General features: G+C 45.5%; 1 protein-coding gene across 3 annotated transcripts in view; it reads left to right on the forward strand.

Moving 5' to 3' along the window:
- Nucleotides 1-640: 640 nt before the first annotated feature.
- Nucleotides 641-20,748, forward strand: part of LOC124621905 (conserved oligomeric Golgi complex subunit 1) — a 136,785-nt gene continuing 116,677 nt past the window's right edge. For 2 of the 3 annotated variants that reach the window (XM_047147403.1, XM_047147402.1), the window contains exon 1: nt 641-857. In XM_047147403.1, coding sequence (XP_047003359.1) covers nt 721-857 — 137 coding nt within the window. In that variant the 5' untranslated portion in view covers nt 641-720. Of the gene's footprint in view, nt 858-968; nt 1,051-20,748 lie in introns of those variants that run through there. The other variant, XM_047147404.1, reaches the window with a different exon arrangement.

The raw sequence follows: 20,748 nt of genomic DNA on the forward strand, positions 1-20,748 counted from the left end.
GCGTAGTATGAACTTTGCTCAACAGATGGCAGTGCTAACTGCGCTTTTTAGTTGCTACTTGCGACTCTTAGTTGCGACTTGTCACGGAAATCGCAGTTAGATTCCATAGCGTACCGCAGAGATGGACGTAGTACGAACTTTGACCCACAGATGGCACTGTTAACCGCGCTTTCTAGTTGCTACTTGCGACTCTTAGTTGCGACTTGTCACGGAAATCGCAGTTAGACTCCTTAGCGTACCGCAGAGATGGACGTAGTACGAACTTTGGCCAACAGATGCCACTGTTAACCGCGCTTTTTAGTTGCTACTTGCGACTCTTAGTTGCGACTTGTCACGGAAATCGCAGTTAGACTCCATAGCGTACCGCAGAGATGGACGTAGTACGAACTTCGGCCAACAGATGCCACTGTTAACCGCGCTTTTTAGTTGCTACTTGCGACTTGTCACTGAAATCGCAGAAAGCAGTGCTAAATTCGACCAATAGATGGCTCACGTCTTTCAATGTGAAATACTACTTGCGACTGCTAACTGTGACTGAAATCGCAGTTAGATTCTGTAAAGTTGCTACTGTGATATCTGTGACTTCTCAGTCACTGTGATTTCTAACAGATACGCGATTTCCTGCCCACCACTAACCGTGGCCGTCTTGCTGATCAGTGTGTGGCAGAGGGTGTGTTGGTGTTTGTTTTTGACAATAGTTAGCACAACATTTCTGTACAAATGCCGGTAAGCAATCTGTTGGAATTAAATCCTGATAAACTATTTGAAGAGCATTCAATTTCCGAAATTCAAGAGATCCAGAAAAAGCTGCAAACTGAAATTGATCGAAAACGAGAAGAACTGCGAACTATGGTTGGGTAAGTGTCTACTTGCTTGCGCACATCGGTTATAATCCAGTCGCTGTCAACTATCTGTCGTTGTCGTAGGCTGTGAGCAAAGATCTTAATTATATTTTGTAGACATGTTTACAGGGATATGTTAAGTTGTTATTTTGTATTTGCGTGTGCATTAACAAGACTTGACTGCCCCGTAAATTATCTTTGTTATTTGGTACATATTTATATTCTTTAAAAAAATGAGATTTTCATTCTTGTTGGATATTGTTAAGCAGTGATTCTGTGAATTTCTATTTCTCTCGTTAATGTAGGTACCCATCGCTCTCCGTTGTAGGATCAAACTTCAGAGCTCATCTGATGCAAAGCTCTAGATAATTAAAGGTTCCGTGGTGTCCATATGCAAACTAGCGTTATTGCTAATACGAAATATAGAATTCTGAAATATTTCGTGTCGGTGGTTAAGCTATATTTCTTTCCGTTGATGTATTGACAGTTGAGGGATGTAAAGTTCTATTTTCAGTGTATAAGATAGAAGTGTAGATTCAGAGAAGAGGTTGCAAGAAGACTATAAGAGTCCTTGCACACCTTAGTTTGAAAGTAGGGAAAATACGATATGCATGTCGCCGTTATGAACCAGGCTATGTTATGATGAGAGAGAAACTAATAGATTCCTTTTTACAGCTCGTTTGTTGTATGATTAACGCTATATTTAGGATGCGTCATTAAGAGAACACGTACAGGGTCAGAACAATCGTGAATGGAGGAAGCCCTTATTTGAGTGTTGCGTTTGTAGCCTTACATAAATATTTCACCAAAACGTCATCACAGATAATATAGGCCTACCATCTACGTGTTATTGTCCATAATATCTTTAATCACATTATCATTGATAGTGATACTCATTACTCACCACAGCCCATGTCTCAGACTAAACAGAAGTTTTCTTAACCAGCATTTCCTGCCATAGCCTCTGGTAGATTCAGTCTGAAACTCAGATGTATCAATACTTCATTTTGCTTTTCATAAGGAAATATCCATCTGATTGCAGGCAGCTTATTCTTGGAGATGGCAGTATAGATTCATCTTAGATATTTAATATAAATGTTTGAAAATTGTGTGTTAACAACTAATCCTGTTAGCATGAGGGGAAAGATATTCTTGTATTTACTGAAATACAAAGTTGTTTTAAAAATGCTGCGAATTGATCAAAGTTGATTAAGTGGGAAGGTGTGATGTGAAAGCATTGGAAAATTTATTTATTTTTGTGCATGTCCAGCACATGAAATTATTAAAGTAGTGGTAGAACATTAATAATTTCATACAAAGTATCAGTGACAGAGAAAATTCCATAAAATAACAATAAAGATACAAGGATTATACGTGCAATACTAATTTATAAATAGAAAGAATAGTTTTGACTGCTGTTTTGTTAACTGCAGCAAGATACATGCAGCAAGGTACATGTATCTGGCAGGCTTCTGCAGATTAGCAGATGTTTTTGGTCCTGCAGGTCACCACATTGGCAGATATCCTAACACTGCTGAAGCCCCAGTTCCTGAGGTTGACTTTGTTTCATGACATGCTAATTCTGAGAGTGTTCAGTGTCTCCATTTCTCATAAGGCAGTTGTGAGTCTCCAGCTGACTCCTCTTTGACTTTCATTCGGTGTGCCCAGGTAAGGAATCTCAGGAAGTTGTTGAAGATGAAGGGGTTACCCTAGTTGCCTCCATGAAGCTCTTTCTTGATTTGAGTCATGGTCTTTGAGGCTCATGCCCCAATTAGTGATGTCCATGATCAGATTTGTGTTTCTTTTTCTGTACTTCTGGAACTTCTTTCCTATAAATACTTAGTGCTGCTGCTCCCATAATTTGGTACAGTTTACTGTCAGATGTTGCTTGTAGACAGTCTGTTTTACAATATGTCTAGTCTTATTAAAAGGTAGATCAACTTGTTCGGTGTGTACAGAAGTTTGCTAAACTGGTGCAGAATACTCTGCTGCAGAGAAACATAGTGCCAGGACAGATGTTCGCAGCACTTTTAGTTGAATGCCCAGTGGTTCCTGTACCTTTACGGATGATATTGTTTGTTGTAAATACTTAAGGCTTTATTTCTTCTCAGTGGGCTGTGAATGTAAGGTAATAGTCCTCCTTTACTCCAAGGTCCTAGTGGAATAGTTGTTCTCCTCTCCAAGAGGTGATCAGTTTTCTTTTAGCTTCTCTGTTTCTTAGATCAAATGCACAAATATATTTCTTTTCAGCATTTGGCCTCAGATGGTTATCATCGCAATACTTTGCCAGGTCTTTAGGAGTTTTGTCAGCTTTATCTTCACTTCCTCAGAGATTTTACCTTAGGCAAAAAGAGATGTATCATTAGCATATATAAATGTGTTAGTTCCAGAGCTAATTTGTTGGTCATTTGTGTAGATGTCATAGAACAGTTCCTTGAGGGAGACCATTTTTCTGAATCCTCCACCAACTTTTCATGTTTTTTGGTGGGAAAAAGTTTCTCCAGTTTTGCAGCAAACATGGGATGAACTGTGTTAATTGGTAATCCTTTGTGATTGGATACAGTTCTCTAACCAGCATTTTATGACTGACCATATCATAAGCTGCTGTGACGTCATTTAAAGCCACACCTGTCACTTGACCTCTTTCATACACATCCTGAACGTGTTGGACCAAATTAAGGATACATCCACAGCAAGATTTTCCTGGGCAAAAGTCCAACTGTTCTTTTATGAAACCTGTGTTGACTTATTATTATATTCAATTTAGAACCAGCCTTTCCAGTAGTATACAAATGGCAAAGAAGTGAAACTGGATGAAGTTTTTAAGTTCTGTTAGCACTTTACCAGGCTTAAGAAGTGCTAATCGTTTGACTTCATGGCAGATCCTTAGGAATTTGCAATTTTGAAATATAGCTGTTTTGTAGCAGCACCAAACATTTTGATTTACTTTGTTCGTAGTTCATTTAGGCCTGCTTTCTCATTAGCATGTGTGAGGAGTTTGGAGTTGTTAGAACTTCCCTTAGTCTTACCTTTCAGAAGCAACTGATGGTCAGAAGTTACCTTTGAGAAATCAGGAGGAACAGTGGCTGGGTCATCGTTGAAGATCTGCAATAACTTGCATACCTTTCGGCACTAATGTTTCAGCTCTAGATTTGACAGGAGGCCAATCCTCTTCTTGCCAGTGAGATATTGGTGTTTAAAATTTTTTACTATTCAAGGATTTGAACAAGCTACCTGTAGTTAGCCTTAGTACATTTCTTGGATCATCACTGCAGTGCATACCGGGGGTGGTCAAAAATATGAAAACACAAAAAAACACAACACATTACCATACCTAAATGGGTAGTAATCTGTTGGCATGCAAAACAGCTTCCAGTCGTCTGAGAATGGATAAATACAGTTCCTGTATGGTTTTTAAAGTATCTTGTAGGCCTACCATTCTTCCTGCTAAATAGGAACAAGTTCAGGTAAAAATGATGCAGGTGGATAGTGGTCAGACACACTTCTCTCCAAAGTAGACCACAAAGGTTCGTTCATACTTGTGCTCACAAAATCAGTTCTGGATGACGCGAGCTGTGTGAATAGGGGCCCTGTCATATTGGAACATAGCATCACCATTGGGGAACGATCACTGTATCGTGGGATGGCCTGATCAGCTGAAATGATCGCATAATTCTTGGCTATAGCGTGACTTCTAATAGTAAGCAGGGCCCATGAAATACCACAATATAGTTGCCCAGATCATCACAAAACCACCTCCTTGTTTCACTCTAGAGGTGTAAACTCAGCCAGAAGTTTGAAACTGAGTGAAACAACTCATCCGACCAAATGACATTCTTCCATTGCTCCATAGTCCAGGTTTTATGGCTTCAGCACCATGTTTTCCTGCTCCATGCATTTGCGTTACCGGTAAGGCCTACTGATGACTGGTTTTGGAGTTCCACCTCACTCTGCAATTCCCACTTTATGGAGCTGTGTTTGTGATATTTTTGTGCTGACAGGGTTCATGAGTGAAACATTCAGTTCTGCAGTGACTTTTGTACCCGTTGTCCCCTTATTATTTGTCAAAATCCTCTTCAATAACTCTCTGTCACAGTCACTCAACATCCAATTTTGTTCTCATTGTGACTTAACAGATGATGTTTTACCACTTTCCTTGTAAGTTTTACAAATCTTCAGTACAGTGGCTCTTGAAACACTACACACTTTGTCTAACCTGGTTACTGAAGCACCCACCATACAAGCACCAGCAGCTTGCCTACATTCAAACACACTGAACTATGATAGAATGCGCTCACAGCTACACAGAACACCTTTCTCACCACAGCTGACTCTCGCAACGTGTTGAGGATATTGCAACAGTGCCATTCGTTGTCAAATACAACAGTCCAGCTTGCAGGCTTCGGTAACATCTGCGTTGTACAAGCAAGCATTTATTGTGTTCACGTCTAATTCCATTGGGAAGTGTATGCACCATGACCGTATTATTGTCAATATGTTTTGGATAAATTATCCAGAGTTTATTGATTTAGCATGTTGTTACCATGTTTTGCCCCCCCACCCCCCGCCACCACTCTCTCTCTCTCTCTCTCTCTCTCTCTCTCTCTCTCTCTCTCTCACACACACACACACACACACACACACACACACACACACACACACACACACACACCCTCTTTTTTGTGAGGGGGCTGGGAGGGGTTGGATGGGGGGGGGGGCAGATAGCAGGAAATAATAAATCTTTCTGCATTCTGACTATTTGCACACATGGTTTTTACTTATATGTTCATTGTTGAGAAAAACGACTCGTGCAAATATTATTTATTTGAGAATTGTTCTGTATGAAAGGAAACACTGACAGTAGACAAAATCATTCTTAATTTTTACCACTGACCATAATTTTATGGAGAAATGATCAAGTATTTTTATGAATACTTAATCTGATCCTTCCTGCACAAGAGTCAGAGCTTCTCATGACTAGTGCTGTTGAGTTTATTCCATAATATTGCTGTACGAACGTTACTGTTTCCAAAATGTGACTCATTGTTATAAGCAAACTTCACAAGAAAGTAAATGTAGTATGAGGCATTTGTTCACATACATAGTTATTTAAACAGTTGATTTCAATGAGTTTGAATTGAGTTGGTAATGCACACCACACAGTATTCATATTGCACACTTTTGTGCAATGAATACTTCGAATTTTCATTTAAAATTGTCGAAGGGTGTTATTTCGCATGACAGCTATGAATGAAAGCATACTGGCTAACTTCGAAATTTTTATTGCATAAAATCAACAACCATAAGTAATGCAAAATTTCCTTACATAAATTGTGTAAAATGAAAGATCTAGTATATTAGGTGATTTGCAATTGAAATGCTTATCAGCATACAGAAATTTTGGATCTTTGGTTTAACATGGTGTGTGTTTCCTGTCATGTAACATTATTGCTGAAGTAACACAGCGCCTTATAAAGTATCGTATAAAATAATTTCTGATGACATTAAGTGGTTCATTTACAGAAATTGACTCAATAATTTTAGTGAAAATTTCATTAACCTCTGTAGAAGCTAGAACATGTTTAGAGCACTTCATTAGGATGTGTCCACCTGTAATGAAATGACGTATTTCTACTTAATCATGATAAAATAGACTACAATTTATATACAAGAACAGGATGAGGCCCAGCAGAAATCATAGGGTCAAAAAGTGTTTTACTATGTAATTGAAGGAGTTGCCTAATAATGGCTATTAATTAAATGTGAAGAAAGCTGGTTACTAATTGTTCATTGTAATAGGCCTAAAAGTTATGCTTCTCCAAACAAATGTTGTGATTCCTGCAGTCAAATACCCTAGAGTAACCATTTTAATAAACTTTAGGAAATTGAAGGACAAGATTGTGTCATATTCTTCAATCAGTTAAAATTTTTACCCACCTTCTGCGTACTTCCCAACCCCAACCATCATGGCCATCCCATAGTAGATGGCTTCAGAAACTTTCACTGAGAACATCTCGGCTGTAGATGTCCAACACCTCTAATCTATCACACAGAATTTCCTGTTCCTGGAACATCTTAAATCCATTTCCATTCCTCTTTCTCCTGGAACTCTCTTTGTCACTACTGGTGTGACCTCACTGTGTACAAATGTCCCTCATAAGCACAACCTCTGTTGTAGAACACTGTCCCTTCACCTGTCTCCCTGAAAACTTGTTTGTTGCCACCATAACCAATTTAATTCTTACCTATGACTACTTCACCATTAAGAGCCAGACCTACAAAATAATCAAGGATTCTCTTATAGGAACCAGGATTGTCGTATTCTGTATCAACTTTTTCATGGGCTACATTGAAGAGGCATTCCTCAAGATCCAGAAACTGGGTCTCCTGGCTTGGTTCAAACTTATAGATGGCATCTTTGTGGTCTGTACTCGTGGTGCAGAGCAGCTCCACTTCTTACAACAACTTAACTTGTTTTCTATACTCATATGCACTTGCTCATTTTCGAGATCCAAAGCCTCCTTTCTTGATAGGGATCTCTTCCTCACTGAAGCCCGCAATCAAACCTCAGTCTGCATAAAAACAAATAGTAAGCAACAATACCTGTACTTTGACAGATGTTGCCCCTTCCACATAAACATTTCCATCCATGTAACTTAGGAATCTGTTACAAATGTGGGAAATATGGAAGTGCCCGATCCCGCCCGTCCGCTTTGACCCATGACGTCACAAATATGGCGGAAATGACCATAAACCATGATTCCAATATGGCGCATATAAAGTTGGTACGTACACATTATGAGGACGAAAATACATCGAAAACAAACACACACACACACACACACACACACACACACACACACTCTTTCCACAAAAAGCCTAATGACACTAACGGGCCAAGCGCGGGAAATGGGATGTTTTTAGGTGGGGGCAAACTAAATATAACATAAACAAATTTAGACACCCACCCCCATACAAAACCACACAAAACGCCAAAAAAGCCGACATCACAAAACTCCTCAAATACCACTAAAAACAATATCATCTGGAATCGAACACTTCCCTTGACCTATATAGCAAAACAGCAGCTCCTGATCCCATAAATTAGGATCAAACACTTCCCTTGGCCTATATAGCTCAAAAACATCACCCAATACCAATATCAACATACACAGCCACACATTGACCTGCGCACTGTTAATTTTATCCGTCATATCCATTCCTGAACAAAAACAACAACCGATTAATTTTACTAAAATTACCACACAATGTACAGCGAACAACACTAAATTATCCTTCACACCAAATTGTTAACTCACTGAAACAAATTCCACTACAAACACAGCTGACACTCGAACAATTCTGGATAATGAGCAAAAGCAAACTGAGCCCATTACACCACACAAATGAAAACCCTGAACATACCACCAGAGAGCACAACAAACCACAACACGACGACATCTACAAACACGCCACACTCACAAACCAAACTCCGTGCCATCATGACGTCACACACGACAACAGTCACAGGTCAAAGCCGACGCGTGGGATTGGATGCTTCTGTTGACCCCAAATGTGTTTGCTACACACGCAATCTTTCAACATTTATACCAATAACTGCTCCCTGACTTTCCCGTCTCACAACTATCCCATAGCACTTATTCACAAGCAAATTCCTTGGGGCAGTGTCTTCCTCTTCCTAGTAGTTCTGAAAGCTAGGATATACTTTTATGTGTGTGTGTTTCAGCACTACTAAAAGTTCCCTCTTCTTAAGGTATGCCCCTGAGAGGGAAGAACTGATGAAAATGAGAGATTCTGTGATGACTCACAGTGACATGAAATAAAATTTGTTGTAGTGGCAGGTGATATGAATGCAGAGTGAGAAATGATATCATCACCGATATAGTGGTATGTTTTGGAGAACCATGTATAAATCAACATTTGCTCCAGTGTGCTTTGTGTAGACGTGTCCAACAATAGTTTACTTTTTTCTTTTGCTGTAATTTATATATGAGTAATACATGCCGTATCTGATGGTGTATAATGTCTAGTTACAGAGTATTCAAACCAATGTACAACTGAGAGTCATAAACTGTCATAACGTCAAGTTGAACACATATATTTCAAAACGACCCAACACATGTAAGCCACTGAGCAAGTTGACCAAGCAAGACATGGGAACACGATAACATTCAAATGAACACTGAGTCCAAGTCTAGCGGGCGCTGGCTGGCTGACCGCGTAGATGGCGTGGCTGCTGCATGGCTGACAGACAGCGCCGCATGTAGAGGACACGCGTAATTGTGCGGCGGCACTTTGAATGATCGGCGAGTCACAACACTTTTCCCCTCTTTGAAATTTTTGCACTGGTCTTGATGGAGGTGGCCTGTAGATTGTTAATGTCCATAGGCATTGTTTGACTGGCCGTAAAGTCTCGGGGAGGAGGCTTCCCGTACGGACGAAACTGTCCCCGATGATAACGGGTTGAGATGACAGGAGACATAAGGGGCAAATCAGCTGGGGCCCCGTGCTCCAATCTGCCCATTGCGGCAAGTCCAGTTGATATAACAGGAGACATGAGCGATTTGTCGGCATCCATAGGAGAAGGAGGCGAGTACAGTTGCTCCGACAGATGATGGTCATCCGGTTCCTGCATGGCCATGTCTCCTGGTGGCGTCCATTCGTGTACTGCCACCGAGATGAAGGTGAGAGGGCTGCGTTGTGAGTAATGAAAGATGCCAAGATCCTGAGCCGAAGGTGGTGTAGCGGCATTCGGAACAGGCGTTGTCGGCACATGAGGCTGAAGCTGGTCCGAATGACGCAGTGCAACACCTGTGTCCGTCTGGATTTCATACAGGCATCTGCCACGGTGTCGTAAATTGCGGCCCGGACTCCATATTGGCCGCCTGCCATATCCCCGTACAAGGTTGTCAGCGGTGAACTGGCCAAGCAAAGGCACCCACGGCCGTGAGGTGGAAGGCCGCAGAAGATGAAGTAGCGTGCGGGGCTGTCGGCCATGTAAGAGCTCAGACGGGCTGTGGTCGCCCATGGGGGTGAAATGGTAAGAAGCCAGAAATTGGAGAAGCGCATAATCAGCAGCAGAAGAAGTCAGGAGTTTCCTCCTCTGAGCCTTAAATGTGCAGACCATTTGTTCAGCCTCACCATTTGATTGTCAATGGAACGGAGGGGCCGTGACATGCATGATGCCATGACGAGCACAAAAATCTGCAAATTTGGAAGAGGCAAATTGCGGATCATTATCAGTAACAAGAGTAGAGGGAAGGCCTTCCAAAGAAAAAATGTGGGCGAGAGCTTGTGTGGTTGCCGCGGTGGTAGGTGATGCGCAACGGACAACGAAAGGAAAGTTAGAGTAGACGTCAATTACGAGTAGCCAATAAGTACCTAAAAAAGGTCCCCCAAAGTCAGCATGAATGCGCTCCCAGGGCGTCTCAGGCGAAGGCCACGGTGACAAAGATGACTTTGGGGCGGCGGCGGCCGTGACGCACAAGGGTCGCAGGCAGCAACCATGTGTGCTATTTCAGAGTCGATGCCAGGCCAGTACACATGACGGCGTGCCAGAGATTTTGTGCGAGAGACACCCCAGTGCCCTTGGTGAAGGAGGCACAAGACCAAAACACGCAAAGATGCAGGTACCACAACACGCGGCGAATCATTTTCAGTGGAAAGGAGGATAACACCATCCCTAGGTGTGAGGTGGTAGCGCAAAGCATAGTTGTTCCGCAATGTATTAGAAGTCTTAGCGGACGGACGGTCTGGCCAACCCATCTGAATACAGCGTAAAACGCGGGAGAGGGTAGGGTCAGAAGCTGTAGCAGCCGCCAGCCGGTACCCGGTGATGGGGAATCCGTCCACAACTCGCTGCTCCGCAACATCATGGTGGAAACACAAAAGTTCGTCCCTATCGAATGCCAGATCAGGACCCATGGTAAGGCGAGACAGTGCATCAGCATTCGCATGTTGAGCCGTCGGCGGGAAATGAATCTCATTATTGAAACGAGGCAAGTAAAGAGCCCAACGCTGGAGGCGGTGTGCAGCCTTGTCGGGAAGTGACGTTGATGGATGGAACAAGGAAACAAGTGGTTTGTGATCCGTAACAAGATGAAATTTGGATCCATAGAGAAAAACACCAAACTTATGAAGAGCATAAATAATGGCCAAAGCTTCTTTTTGAATTTGAGAATACTTTTGCTGGGCGTCGGTGAGCGTTTTGGAGGCATAAGCAATGGGTTGTTCAGAACCGCCAGAAAAACGGTGCGCAAGGACTGCACCGACCCCGTATTGAGAGGTGTCCTTGGCAAGAACAAGATGTTGGCCATGTTGATAAGTAGCCAGGGACAGGACCTGTTGAAACAGGCCAACTGCTGAAGCATAGTCTTCAATTTCTGGAAAGCCGCATCGCATGATGCGGACCAGTGAAAAGGCTCGTTTTTATGCAACAGGCGATGCAACGGCTGAGCCACCGAAGCAGCAGATGGCAAAAACTTGTGGTAGTATGCTATTTTCCCCGAGAAGGCCTGCAGTTCCTTAACAGATGTAGGGCGAGGAAGGGCATTGATCGCAGCGACAGTTTGCTGAAGCGGACGAATACCATCCCGAGAGAGTTGAAACCCCAAGTACGTGATAGATGCTTGAAAAAATTGTGCTTTCTGAAGATTACACTTAAGACCGGCAGTCTGTAAGACATGAAACATTGTGCAGAGGTTCTGAAGATGTTCTTCAGTGGTGGAGCCAGTGACAACAATGTCGTCCATGTAATTGATACGCCCAGGGACAGGGAGCAATAATTGTTCCAAGAATCACTGAAAGAGAGCAGGGGCACTGGCAACCCCGATAGAGGCTGAAAGGCGTGCTAAGGACCAGAAACTGCCGGGAAGCAGCGTTGAGAGGAAGTTGATGATAAGCTTCCGACAGGTCAATTTTAGAAAAATACTGGCCACCTGCAAGTTTAGTGAACAATTCTTCAGGTCAGGGCATAGGGTAAGTGTCGATGAGGCCTTGTGCATTTACAGTGGATTTAAAATCGCCACAAAGACAAATATCACCATTGGGCTTAGCAATAACAACGATAGGAGAGGACCACTCACTGGAAGTGACAGGAAGCAAGACCCCTGAAGTAGTGAGATGATCCAGCTCCTGTTTTACACGATCATGAAAGGCCACAGGAATGGGCCGAGCCCGAAAAAAGTTAGGCCGAGCAGTGTGTTTGAGCGTGATATGAGCTTCAAAGTCATTTGCACAGCCTAACCCAGGAGAAAAAAGGGACGAAAATGTCGTCGACAAGGAATCCAATTGAGCATAGGGAATAGCATCAGAGACGATATTGACAGAGTCATCTATGGAGAACCCAAATGCGAAAGGCATCGAAACCAAAAAGATTTTCTGCATTACTCTGGTCGATCACAAATATGGGAACAGTGCGAACGACGGATTTGTAAGATACCTCAGCATTAAATTGTCCCAAGAGAGAACTCTTCTGTTTATTGTACGTCCGTAATTGCCGAGTGACAGGTGATAGGAGTGGAGAACCCAACTGAAGATACATTTGAGAATTAATTATAGTGGCAGCAGAACCAGTATCCACCTGCATGCGAACATTCTGACCAAGGATTTGGACTGTGAGGAATAACTTCCCTGAAAGGGAAGAAGTGCAATTGACAGACAACACTGAAGCAGAATCAACGTCACGGTCATGAACATCATGTATGCGGTCGGATTTGCAAACGGAAGACACATGACCCTTCTTTTTGCAATTGTGACACACGGCCCAATGTTGGGGACAATCCTTGTGTGAATGTTTCATAAAACGCCGTGGACATGAAGGAAGTTGCCAGGGGTTTTGCTGCAGTTTCTTGGAGGGTTGTTTACGGTTAGGCCGAGGTTGCGCGTGGGAGCGTACTGAGGCCACGTCGGACGGCGGGGACACGCTGCACGCATCGTCAACAGCGCACAGAGGTTGTATGTCCCTGCAGTCACCCCACGCCTCTATTTGCAGTCCAGCGGCGCGAGAAATGTCAAAAGACTGTGCGATGGAGAGGACTTCATCAAGAGTCGGATTTGCCAACTGAAGGGCACGTTGCCTCACTTCTTTGTCGGGCGCCGACCGGATAATAGCATCCCGTATCATGGAATCTGCATAGGATTCTTTGTGAACGTCAGTAACAAACTGACACTCTCGACTGAGGCCGTGAAGCTCAGCAGCCCAAGCGCGATAGAATTGATTCGGTTGTTTTTGACAACGCTAAAAGGCAACACGAGAGGCTACCACATGCGTTTGCTTATGAAAATAGACTGACAGAAGTGAGCACAAAGACGCAGGATCTTTCAAAGGAGCCAACTGCGACAACAATTGATACATTTGAGGTGAGGTGAAACCCATGAAAGGAACAGAGACTTACATGTTTGTTCGTCTGTGACATGAAATGCCAAGAAGTGCTGTCGAAGACGTTTTTCGTAATCAGACCAGTCTTCCGCCGTCTCGTCATAAGGAGGAAAAGGAGGCGTAGACAACGACGAGAAACAGCCTGCATTGGATGCTGCGACGAAATCGCGAATCGCCGATGTGAGAAGTGTTTGCTGTTCAATGACTCCTTGCAATAGTTGCTCTAAAGTAGTCATGGAAACCTGTGGGTCAACGATGAAAAGAAAAAATCCACTACCCCGTTGCCAGTTGTTATAACATCAAGTTGTATTTCAAACGACACAACACATGTAAGCCACTGAACAAGTTGACCAAGCAAGACATGTGTACACGATAATATTCAAATGAGCACTGAGTCCAAGTCTAGCGGCCGCTGGCTGGCTGACCGCTTAGGTGGTGCAGCTGCTGCGTGGCCGGCAGACAGCGCCGCATGTAGAGGACGCGCATAAATGTGCGGCGGCACTTTGAATGATCGGCGGGTCACAACACTTTTCCCCTCTTTGAAATTTTTGCACTGGTCTTGATGGAGGTGGCCTGTAGATTGTTAATGTCCATAGGCATTGTTTGACTGGCCGTAAAGTCTCGGGGAGGAGGCTTCCCGTACGGACGAAACTGTCCCCGATGATAACGGGTTGAGATGACAGGAGACATAAGGGGCGAATCAGCTGGGGCCCCGTGCTCCAATCTGCCCATTGCGGCAAGTCCAGTTGATATAACAGGAGACATGAGCGATTTGTCGGCATCCATAGGAGAAGGAGGCGAGTACAGTTGCTCCGACAGATGATGGTCATCCGGTTCCTGCATGGCCATGTCTCCTGGTGGCGTCCATTCGTGTACTGCCACCGAGATGAAGGTGAGAGGGCTGCGTTGTGAGTAATGAAAGATGCCAAGATCCTGAGCCGAAGGTGGTGTAGCGGCATTCGGAACAGGCGTTGTCGGCACATGAGGCTGAAGCTGGTCCGAATGACGCAGTGCAACACCTGTGTCCGTCTGGATTTCATACAGGCATCTGCCACGGTGTCATAAATTGCGGCCCGGACTCCATATTGGCCGCCTGCCATATCCCCGTACAAGGTTGTCAGCGGTGAACTGGCCAAGCAAAGGCACCCGCGGCCGTGAGGTGGAAGGCCGCAGAAGATGAAGTAGCGTGCGGGGCTGTCGGCCATGTAAGAGCTCAGACGGGCTGTGGTCGCCCATGGGGGTGAAATGGTAAGAAGCCAGAAATTGGAGAAGCGCATAATCAGCAGCAGAAGAAGTCAGGAGTTTCCTCCTCTGAGCCTTAAATGTGCAGACCATTTGTTCAGCCTCACCATTTGATTGTCAATGGAACGGAGGGGCCGTGACATGCATGATGCCATGACGAGCACAAAAATCTGCAAATTTGGAAGAGGCAAATTGCGGATCATTATCAGTAACAAGAGTAGAGGGAAGGCCTTCCAAAGAAAAAATGTGGGCGAGAGCTTGTGTGGTTGCCGCGGTGGTAGGTGATGCGCAACGGACAACGAAAGGAAAGTTAGAATAGACGTCAATTACGAGTAGCCAATAAGTACCTAAAAAAGGTCCCCCAAAGTCAGCATGAATGCGCTCCCAGGGCGTCTCAGGCGAAGGCCACGGTGACAAAGATGACTTTGGGGCGGCGGCGGCCGTGACGCACAAGGGTCGCAGGCAGCAACCATGTGTGCTATTTCAGAGTCGATGCCAGGCCAGTACACATGACGGCGTGCCAGAGATTTTGTGCGAGAGACACCCCAGTGCCCTTGGTGAAGGAGGCACAAGACCAAAACACGCAAAGATGCAGGTACCACAACACGCGGCGAATCATTTTCAGTGGAAAGGAGGATAACACCATCCCTAGGTGTGAGGTGGTAGCGCAAAGCATAGTTGTTCCGCAATGTATTAGAAGTCTTAGCGGACGGACGGTCTGGCCAACCCATCTGAATACAGCGTAAAACTCGGGAGAGGGTAGGGTCAGAAGCTGTAGCAGCCGCCAGCCGGTACCCGGTGATGGGGAATCCGTCCACAACTCGCTGCTCCGCAACATCATGGTGGAAACACAAAAGTTCGTCCCTATCGAATGCCAGATCAGGACCCATGGTAAGGCGAGACAGTGCATCAGCATTCGCATGTTGAGCCGTCGGCGGGAAATGAATCTCATTATTGAAACGAGGCAAGTAAAGAGCCCAACGCTGGAGGCGGTGTGCAGCCTTGTCGGGAAGTGACGTTGATGGATGGAACAAGGAAACAAGTGGTTTGTGATCCGTAACAAGATGAAATTTGGATCCATAGAGAAAAACACCAAACTTATGAAGAGCATAAATAATGGCCAAAGCTTCTTTTTGAATTTGAGAATACTTTTGCTGGGCGTCGGTGAGCGTTTTGGAGGCATAAGCAATGGGTTGTTCAGAACCGCCAGAAAAACGGTGCGCAAGGACTGCACCGACCCCGTATTGAGAGGTGTCCTTGGCAAGAACAAGATGTTGGCCATGTTGATAAGTAGCCAGGGACAGGACCTGTTGAAACAGGCCAACTGCTGAAGCATAGTCTTCAATTTCTGGAAAGCCGCATCGCATGATGCGGACCAGTGAAAAGGCTCGTTTTTATGCAACAGGCGATGCAACGGCTGAGCCACCGAAGCAGCAGATGGCAAAAACTTGTGGTAGTATGCTATTTTCCCCGAGAAGGCCTGCAGTTCCTTAACAGATGTAGGGCGAGGAAGGGCATTGATCGCAGCGACAGTTTGCTGAAGCGGACGAATACCATCCCGAGAGAGTTGAAACCCCAAGTACGTGATAGATGCTTGATAAAATTGTGCTTTCTGAAGATTACACTTAAGACCGGCAGTCTGTAAGACATGAAACATTGTGCAGAGGTTCTGAAGATGTTCTTCAGTGGTGGAGCCAGTGACAACAATGTCGTCCATGTAATTGATACGCCCAGGGACAGGGAGCAATAATTGTTCCAAGAATCACTGAAAGAGAGCAGGGGCACTGGCAACCCCGATAGAGGCTGAAAGGCGTGCTAAGGACCAGAAACTGCCGGGAAGCAGCGTTGAGAGGAAGTTGATGATAAGCTTCCGACAGGTCAATTTTAGAAAAATACTGGCCACCTGCAAGTTTAGTGAACAATTCTTCAGGTCAGGGCATAGGGTAAGTGTCGATGAGGCCTTGTGCATTTACAGTGGATTTAAAATCGCCACAAAGACAAATATCACCATTGGGCTTAGCAATAACAACGATAGGAGAGGACCACTCACTGGAAGTGACAGGAAGCAAGACCCCTGAAGTAGTGAGATGATCCAGCTCCTGTTTTACACGATCATGAAAGGCCACAGGAATGGGCCGAGCCCGAAAAAAGTTAGGCCGAGCAGTGTGTTTGAGCGTGATATGAGCTTCAAAGTCATTTGCACAGCCTAACCCAGGAGAAAAAAGGGACGAAAATGTCGTCGACAAGGAATCCAATTGAGCATAGGGAATAGCATCAGAGACGATATTGACAGAGTCATCTATGGAGAACCCAAATGCGAAAGGCATCGAAACCAAAAAGATTTTCTGCATTACTCTGGTCGATCACAAATATGGGAACAGTGCGAACGACGGATTTGTAAGATACCTCAGCATTAAATTGTCCCAAGAGAGAACTCTTCTGTTTATTGTACGTCCGTAATTGCCGAGTGACAGGTGATAGGAGTGGAGAACCCAACTGAAGATACATTTGAGAATTAATTATAGTGGCAGCAGAACCAGTATCCACCTGCATGCGAACATTCTGACCAAGGATTTGGACTGTGAGGAATAACTTCCCTGAAAGGGAAGAAGTGCAATTGACAGACAACACTGAAGCAGAATCAACGTCACGGTCATGAACATCATGTATGCGGTCGGATTTGCAAACGGAAGACACATGACCCTTCTTTTTGCAATTGTGACACACGGCCCAATGTTGGGGACAATCCTTGTGTGAATGTTTCATAAAACGCCGTGGACATGAAGGAAGTTGCCAGGGGTTTTGCTGCAGTTTCTTGGAGGGTTGTTTACGGTTAGGCCGAGGTTGCGCGTGGGAGCGTACTGAGGCCACGTCGGACGGCGGGGACACGCTGCACGCATCGTCAACAGCGCACAGAGGTTGTATGTCCCTGCAGTCACCCCACGCCTCTATTTGCAGTCCAGCGGCGCGAGAAATGTCAAAAGACTGTGCGATGGAGAGGACTTCATCAAGAGTCGGATTTGCCAACTGAAGGGCACGTTGCCTCACTTCTTTGTCGGGCGCCGACCGGATAATAGCATCCCGTATCATGGAATCTGCATAGGATTCTTTGTGAACGTCAGTAACAAACTGACACTCTCGACTGAGGCCGTGAAGCTCAGCAGCCCAAGCGCGATAGAATTGATTCGGTTGTTTTTGACAACGCTAAAAGGCAACACGAGAGGCTACCACATGCGTTTGCTTATGAAAATAGACTGACAGAAGTGAGCACAAAGACGCAGGATCTTTCAAAGGAGCCAACTGCGACAACAATTGATACATTTGAGGTGAGGTGAAACCCATGAAAGGAACAGAGACTTACATGTTTGTTCGTCTGTGACATGAAATGCCAAGAAGTGCTGTCGAAGACGTTTTTCGTAATCAGACCAGTCTTCCGCCGTCTCGTCATAAGGAGGAAAAGGAGGCGTAGACAACGACGAGAAACAGCCTGCATTGGATGCTGCGACGAAATCGCGAATCGCCGATGTGAGAAGTGTTTGCTGTTCAATGACTCCTTGCAATAGTTGCTCTAAAGTAGTCATGGAAACCTGTGGGTCAACGATGAAAAGAAAAAATCCACTACCCCGTTGCCAGTTGTTATAACATCAAGTTGTATTTCAAACGACACAACACATGTAAGCCACTGAACAAGTTGACCAAGCAAGACATGTGTACACGATAATATTCAAATGAGCACTGAGTCCAAGTCTAGCGGCCGCTGGCTGGCTGACCGCTTAGGTGGTGCAGCTGCTGCGTGGCCGGCAGACAGCGCCGCATGTAGAGGACGCGCATAAATGTGCGGCGGCACTTTGAATGATCGGCGGGTCACAACACTTTTCCCCTCTTTGAAATTTTTGCACTGGTCTTGATGGAGGTGGCCTGTAGATTGTTAATGTCCATAGGCATTGTTTGACTGGCCGTAAAGTCTCGGGGAGGAGGCTTCCCGTACGGACGAAACTGTCCCCGATGATAACGGGTTGAGATGACAGGAGACATAAGGGGCGAATCAGCTGGGGCCCCGTGCTCCAATCTGCCCATTGCGGCAAGTCCAGTTGATATAACAGGAGACATGAGCGATTTGTCGGCATCCATAGGAGAAGGAGGCGAGTACAGTTGCTCCGACAGATGATGGTCATCCGGTTCCTGCATGGCCATGTCTCCTGGTGGCGTCCATTCGTGTACTGCCACCGAGATGAAGGTGAGAGGGCTGCGTTGTGAGTAATGAAAGATGCCAAGATCCTGAGCCGAAGGTGGTGTAGCGGCATTCGGAACAGGCGTTGTCGGCACATGAGGCTGAAGCTGGTCCGAATGACGCAGTGCAACACCTGTGTCCGTCTGGATTTCATACAGGCATCTGCCACGGTGTCATAAATTGCGGCCCGGACTCCATATTGGCCGCCTGCCATATCCCCGTACAAGGTTGTCAGCGGTGAACTGGCCAAGCAAAGGCACCCGCGGCCGTGAGGTGGAAGGCCGCAGAAGATGAAGTAGCGTGCGGGGCTGTCGGCCATGTAAGAGCTCAGACGGGCTGTGGTCGCCCATGGGGGTGAAATGGTAAGAAGCCAGAAATTGGAGAAGCGCATAATCAGCAGCAGAAGAAGTCAGGAGTTTCCTCCTCTGAGCCTTAAATGTGCAGACCATTTGTTCAGCCTCACCATTTGATTGTCAATGGAACGGAGGGGCCGTGACATGCATGATGCCATGACGAGCACAAAAATCTGCAAATTTGGAAGAGGCAAATTGCGGATCATTATCAGTAACAAGAGTAGAGGGAAGGCCTTCCAAAGAAAAAATGTGGGCGAGAGCTTGTGTGGTTGCCGCGGTGGTAGGTGATGCGCAACGGACAACGAAAGGAAAGTTAGAATAGACGTCAATTACGAGTAGCCAATAAGTACCTAAAAAAGGTCCCCCAAAGTCAGCATGAATGCGCTCCCAGGGCGTCTCAGGCGAAGGCCACGGTGACAAAGATGACTTTGGGGCGGCGGCGGCCGTGACGCACAAGGGTCGCAGGCAGCAACCATGTGTGCTATTTCAGAGTCGATGCCAGGCCAGTACACATGACGGCGTGCCAGAGATTTTGTGCGAGAGACACCCCAGTGCCCTTGGTGAAGGAGGCACAAGACCAAAACACGCAAAGATGCAGGTACCACAACACGCGGCGAATCATTTTCAGTGGAAAGGAGGATAACACCATCCCTAGGTGTGAGGTGGTAGCGCAAAGCATAGTTGTTCCGCAATGTATTAGAAGTCTTAGCGGACGGACGGTCTGGCCAACCCATCTGAATACAGCGTAAAACTCGGGAGAGGGTAGGGTCAGAAGCTGTAGCAGCCGCCAGCCGGTACCCGGTGATGGGGAATCCGTCCACAACTCGCTGCTCCGCAACATCATGGTGGAAACACAAAAGTTCGTCCCTATCGAATGCCAGATCAGGACCCATGGTAAGGCGAGACAGTGCATCAGCATTCGCATGTTGAGCCGTCGGCGGGAAATGAATCTCATTATTGAAACGAGGCAAGTAAAGAGCCCAACGCTGGAGGCGGTGTGCAGCCTTGTCGGGAAGTGACGTTGATGGATGGAACAAGGAAACAAGTGGTTTGTGATCCGTAACAAGATGAAATTTGGATCCATAGAGAAAAACACCAAACTTATGAAGAGCATAAATAATGGCCAAAGCTTCTTTTTGAATTTGAGAATACTTTTGCTGGGCGTCGGTGAGCGTTTTGGAGGCATAAGCAATGGGTTGTTCAGAACCGCCAGAAAAACGGTGCGCAAGGACTGCACCGACCCCGTATTGAGAGGTGTCCTTGGCAAGAACAAGATGTTGGCCATGTTGATAAGTAGCCAGGGACAGGACCTGTTGAAACAGGCCAACTGCTGAAGCATAGTCTTCAATTTCTGGAAAGCCGCATCGCATGATGCGGACCAGTGAAAAGGCTCGTTTTTATGCAACAGGCGATGCAACGGCTGAGCCACCGAAGCAGCAGATGGCAAAAACTTGTGGTAGTATGCTATTTTCCCCGAGAAGGCCTGCAGTTCCTTAACAGATGTAGGGCGAGGAAGGGCATTGATCGCAGCGACAGTTTGCTGAAGCGGACGAATACCATCCCGAGAGAGTTGAAACCCCAAGTACGTGATAGATGCTTGAAAAAATTGTGCTTTCTGAAGATTACACTTAAGACCGGCAGTCTGTAAGACATGAAACATTGTGCAGAGGTTCTGAAGAT

The sequence above is a fragment of the Schistocerca americana genome, chromosome 7 (assembly GCF_021461395.2).
Source record: "Schistocerca americana isolate TAMUIC-IGC-003095 chromosome 7, iqSchAmer2.1, whole genome shotgun sequence".
Classification (NCBI taxonomy): domain Eukaryota; kingdom Metazoa; phylum Arthropoda; class Insecta; order Orthoptera; family Acrididae; genus Schistocerca; species Schistocerca americana.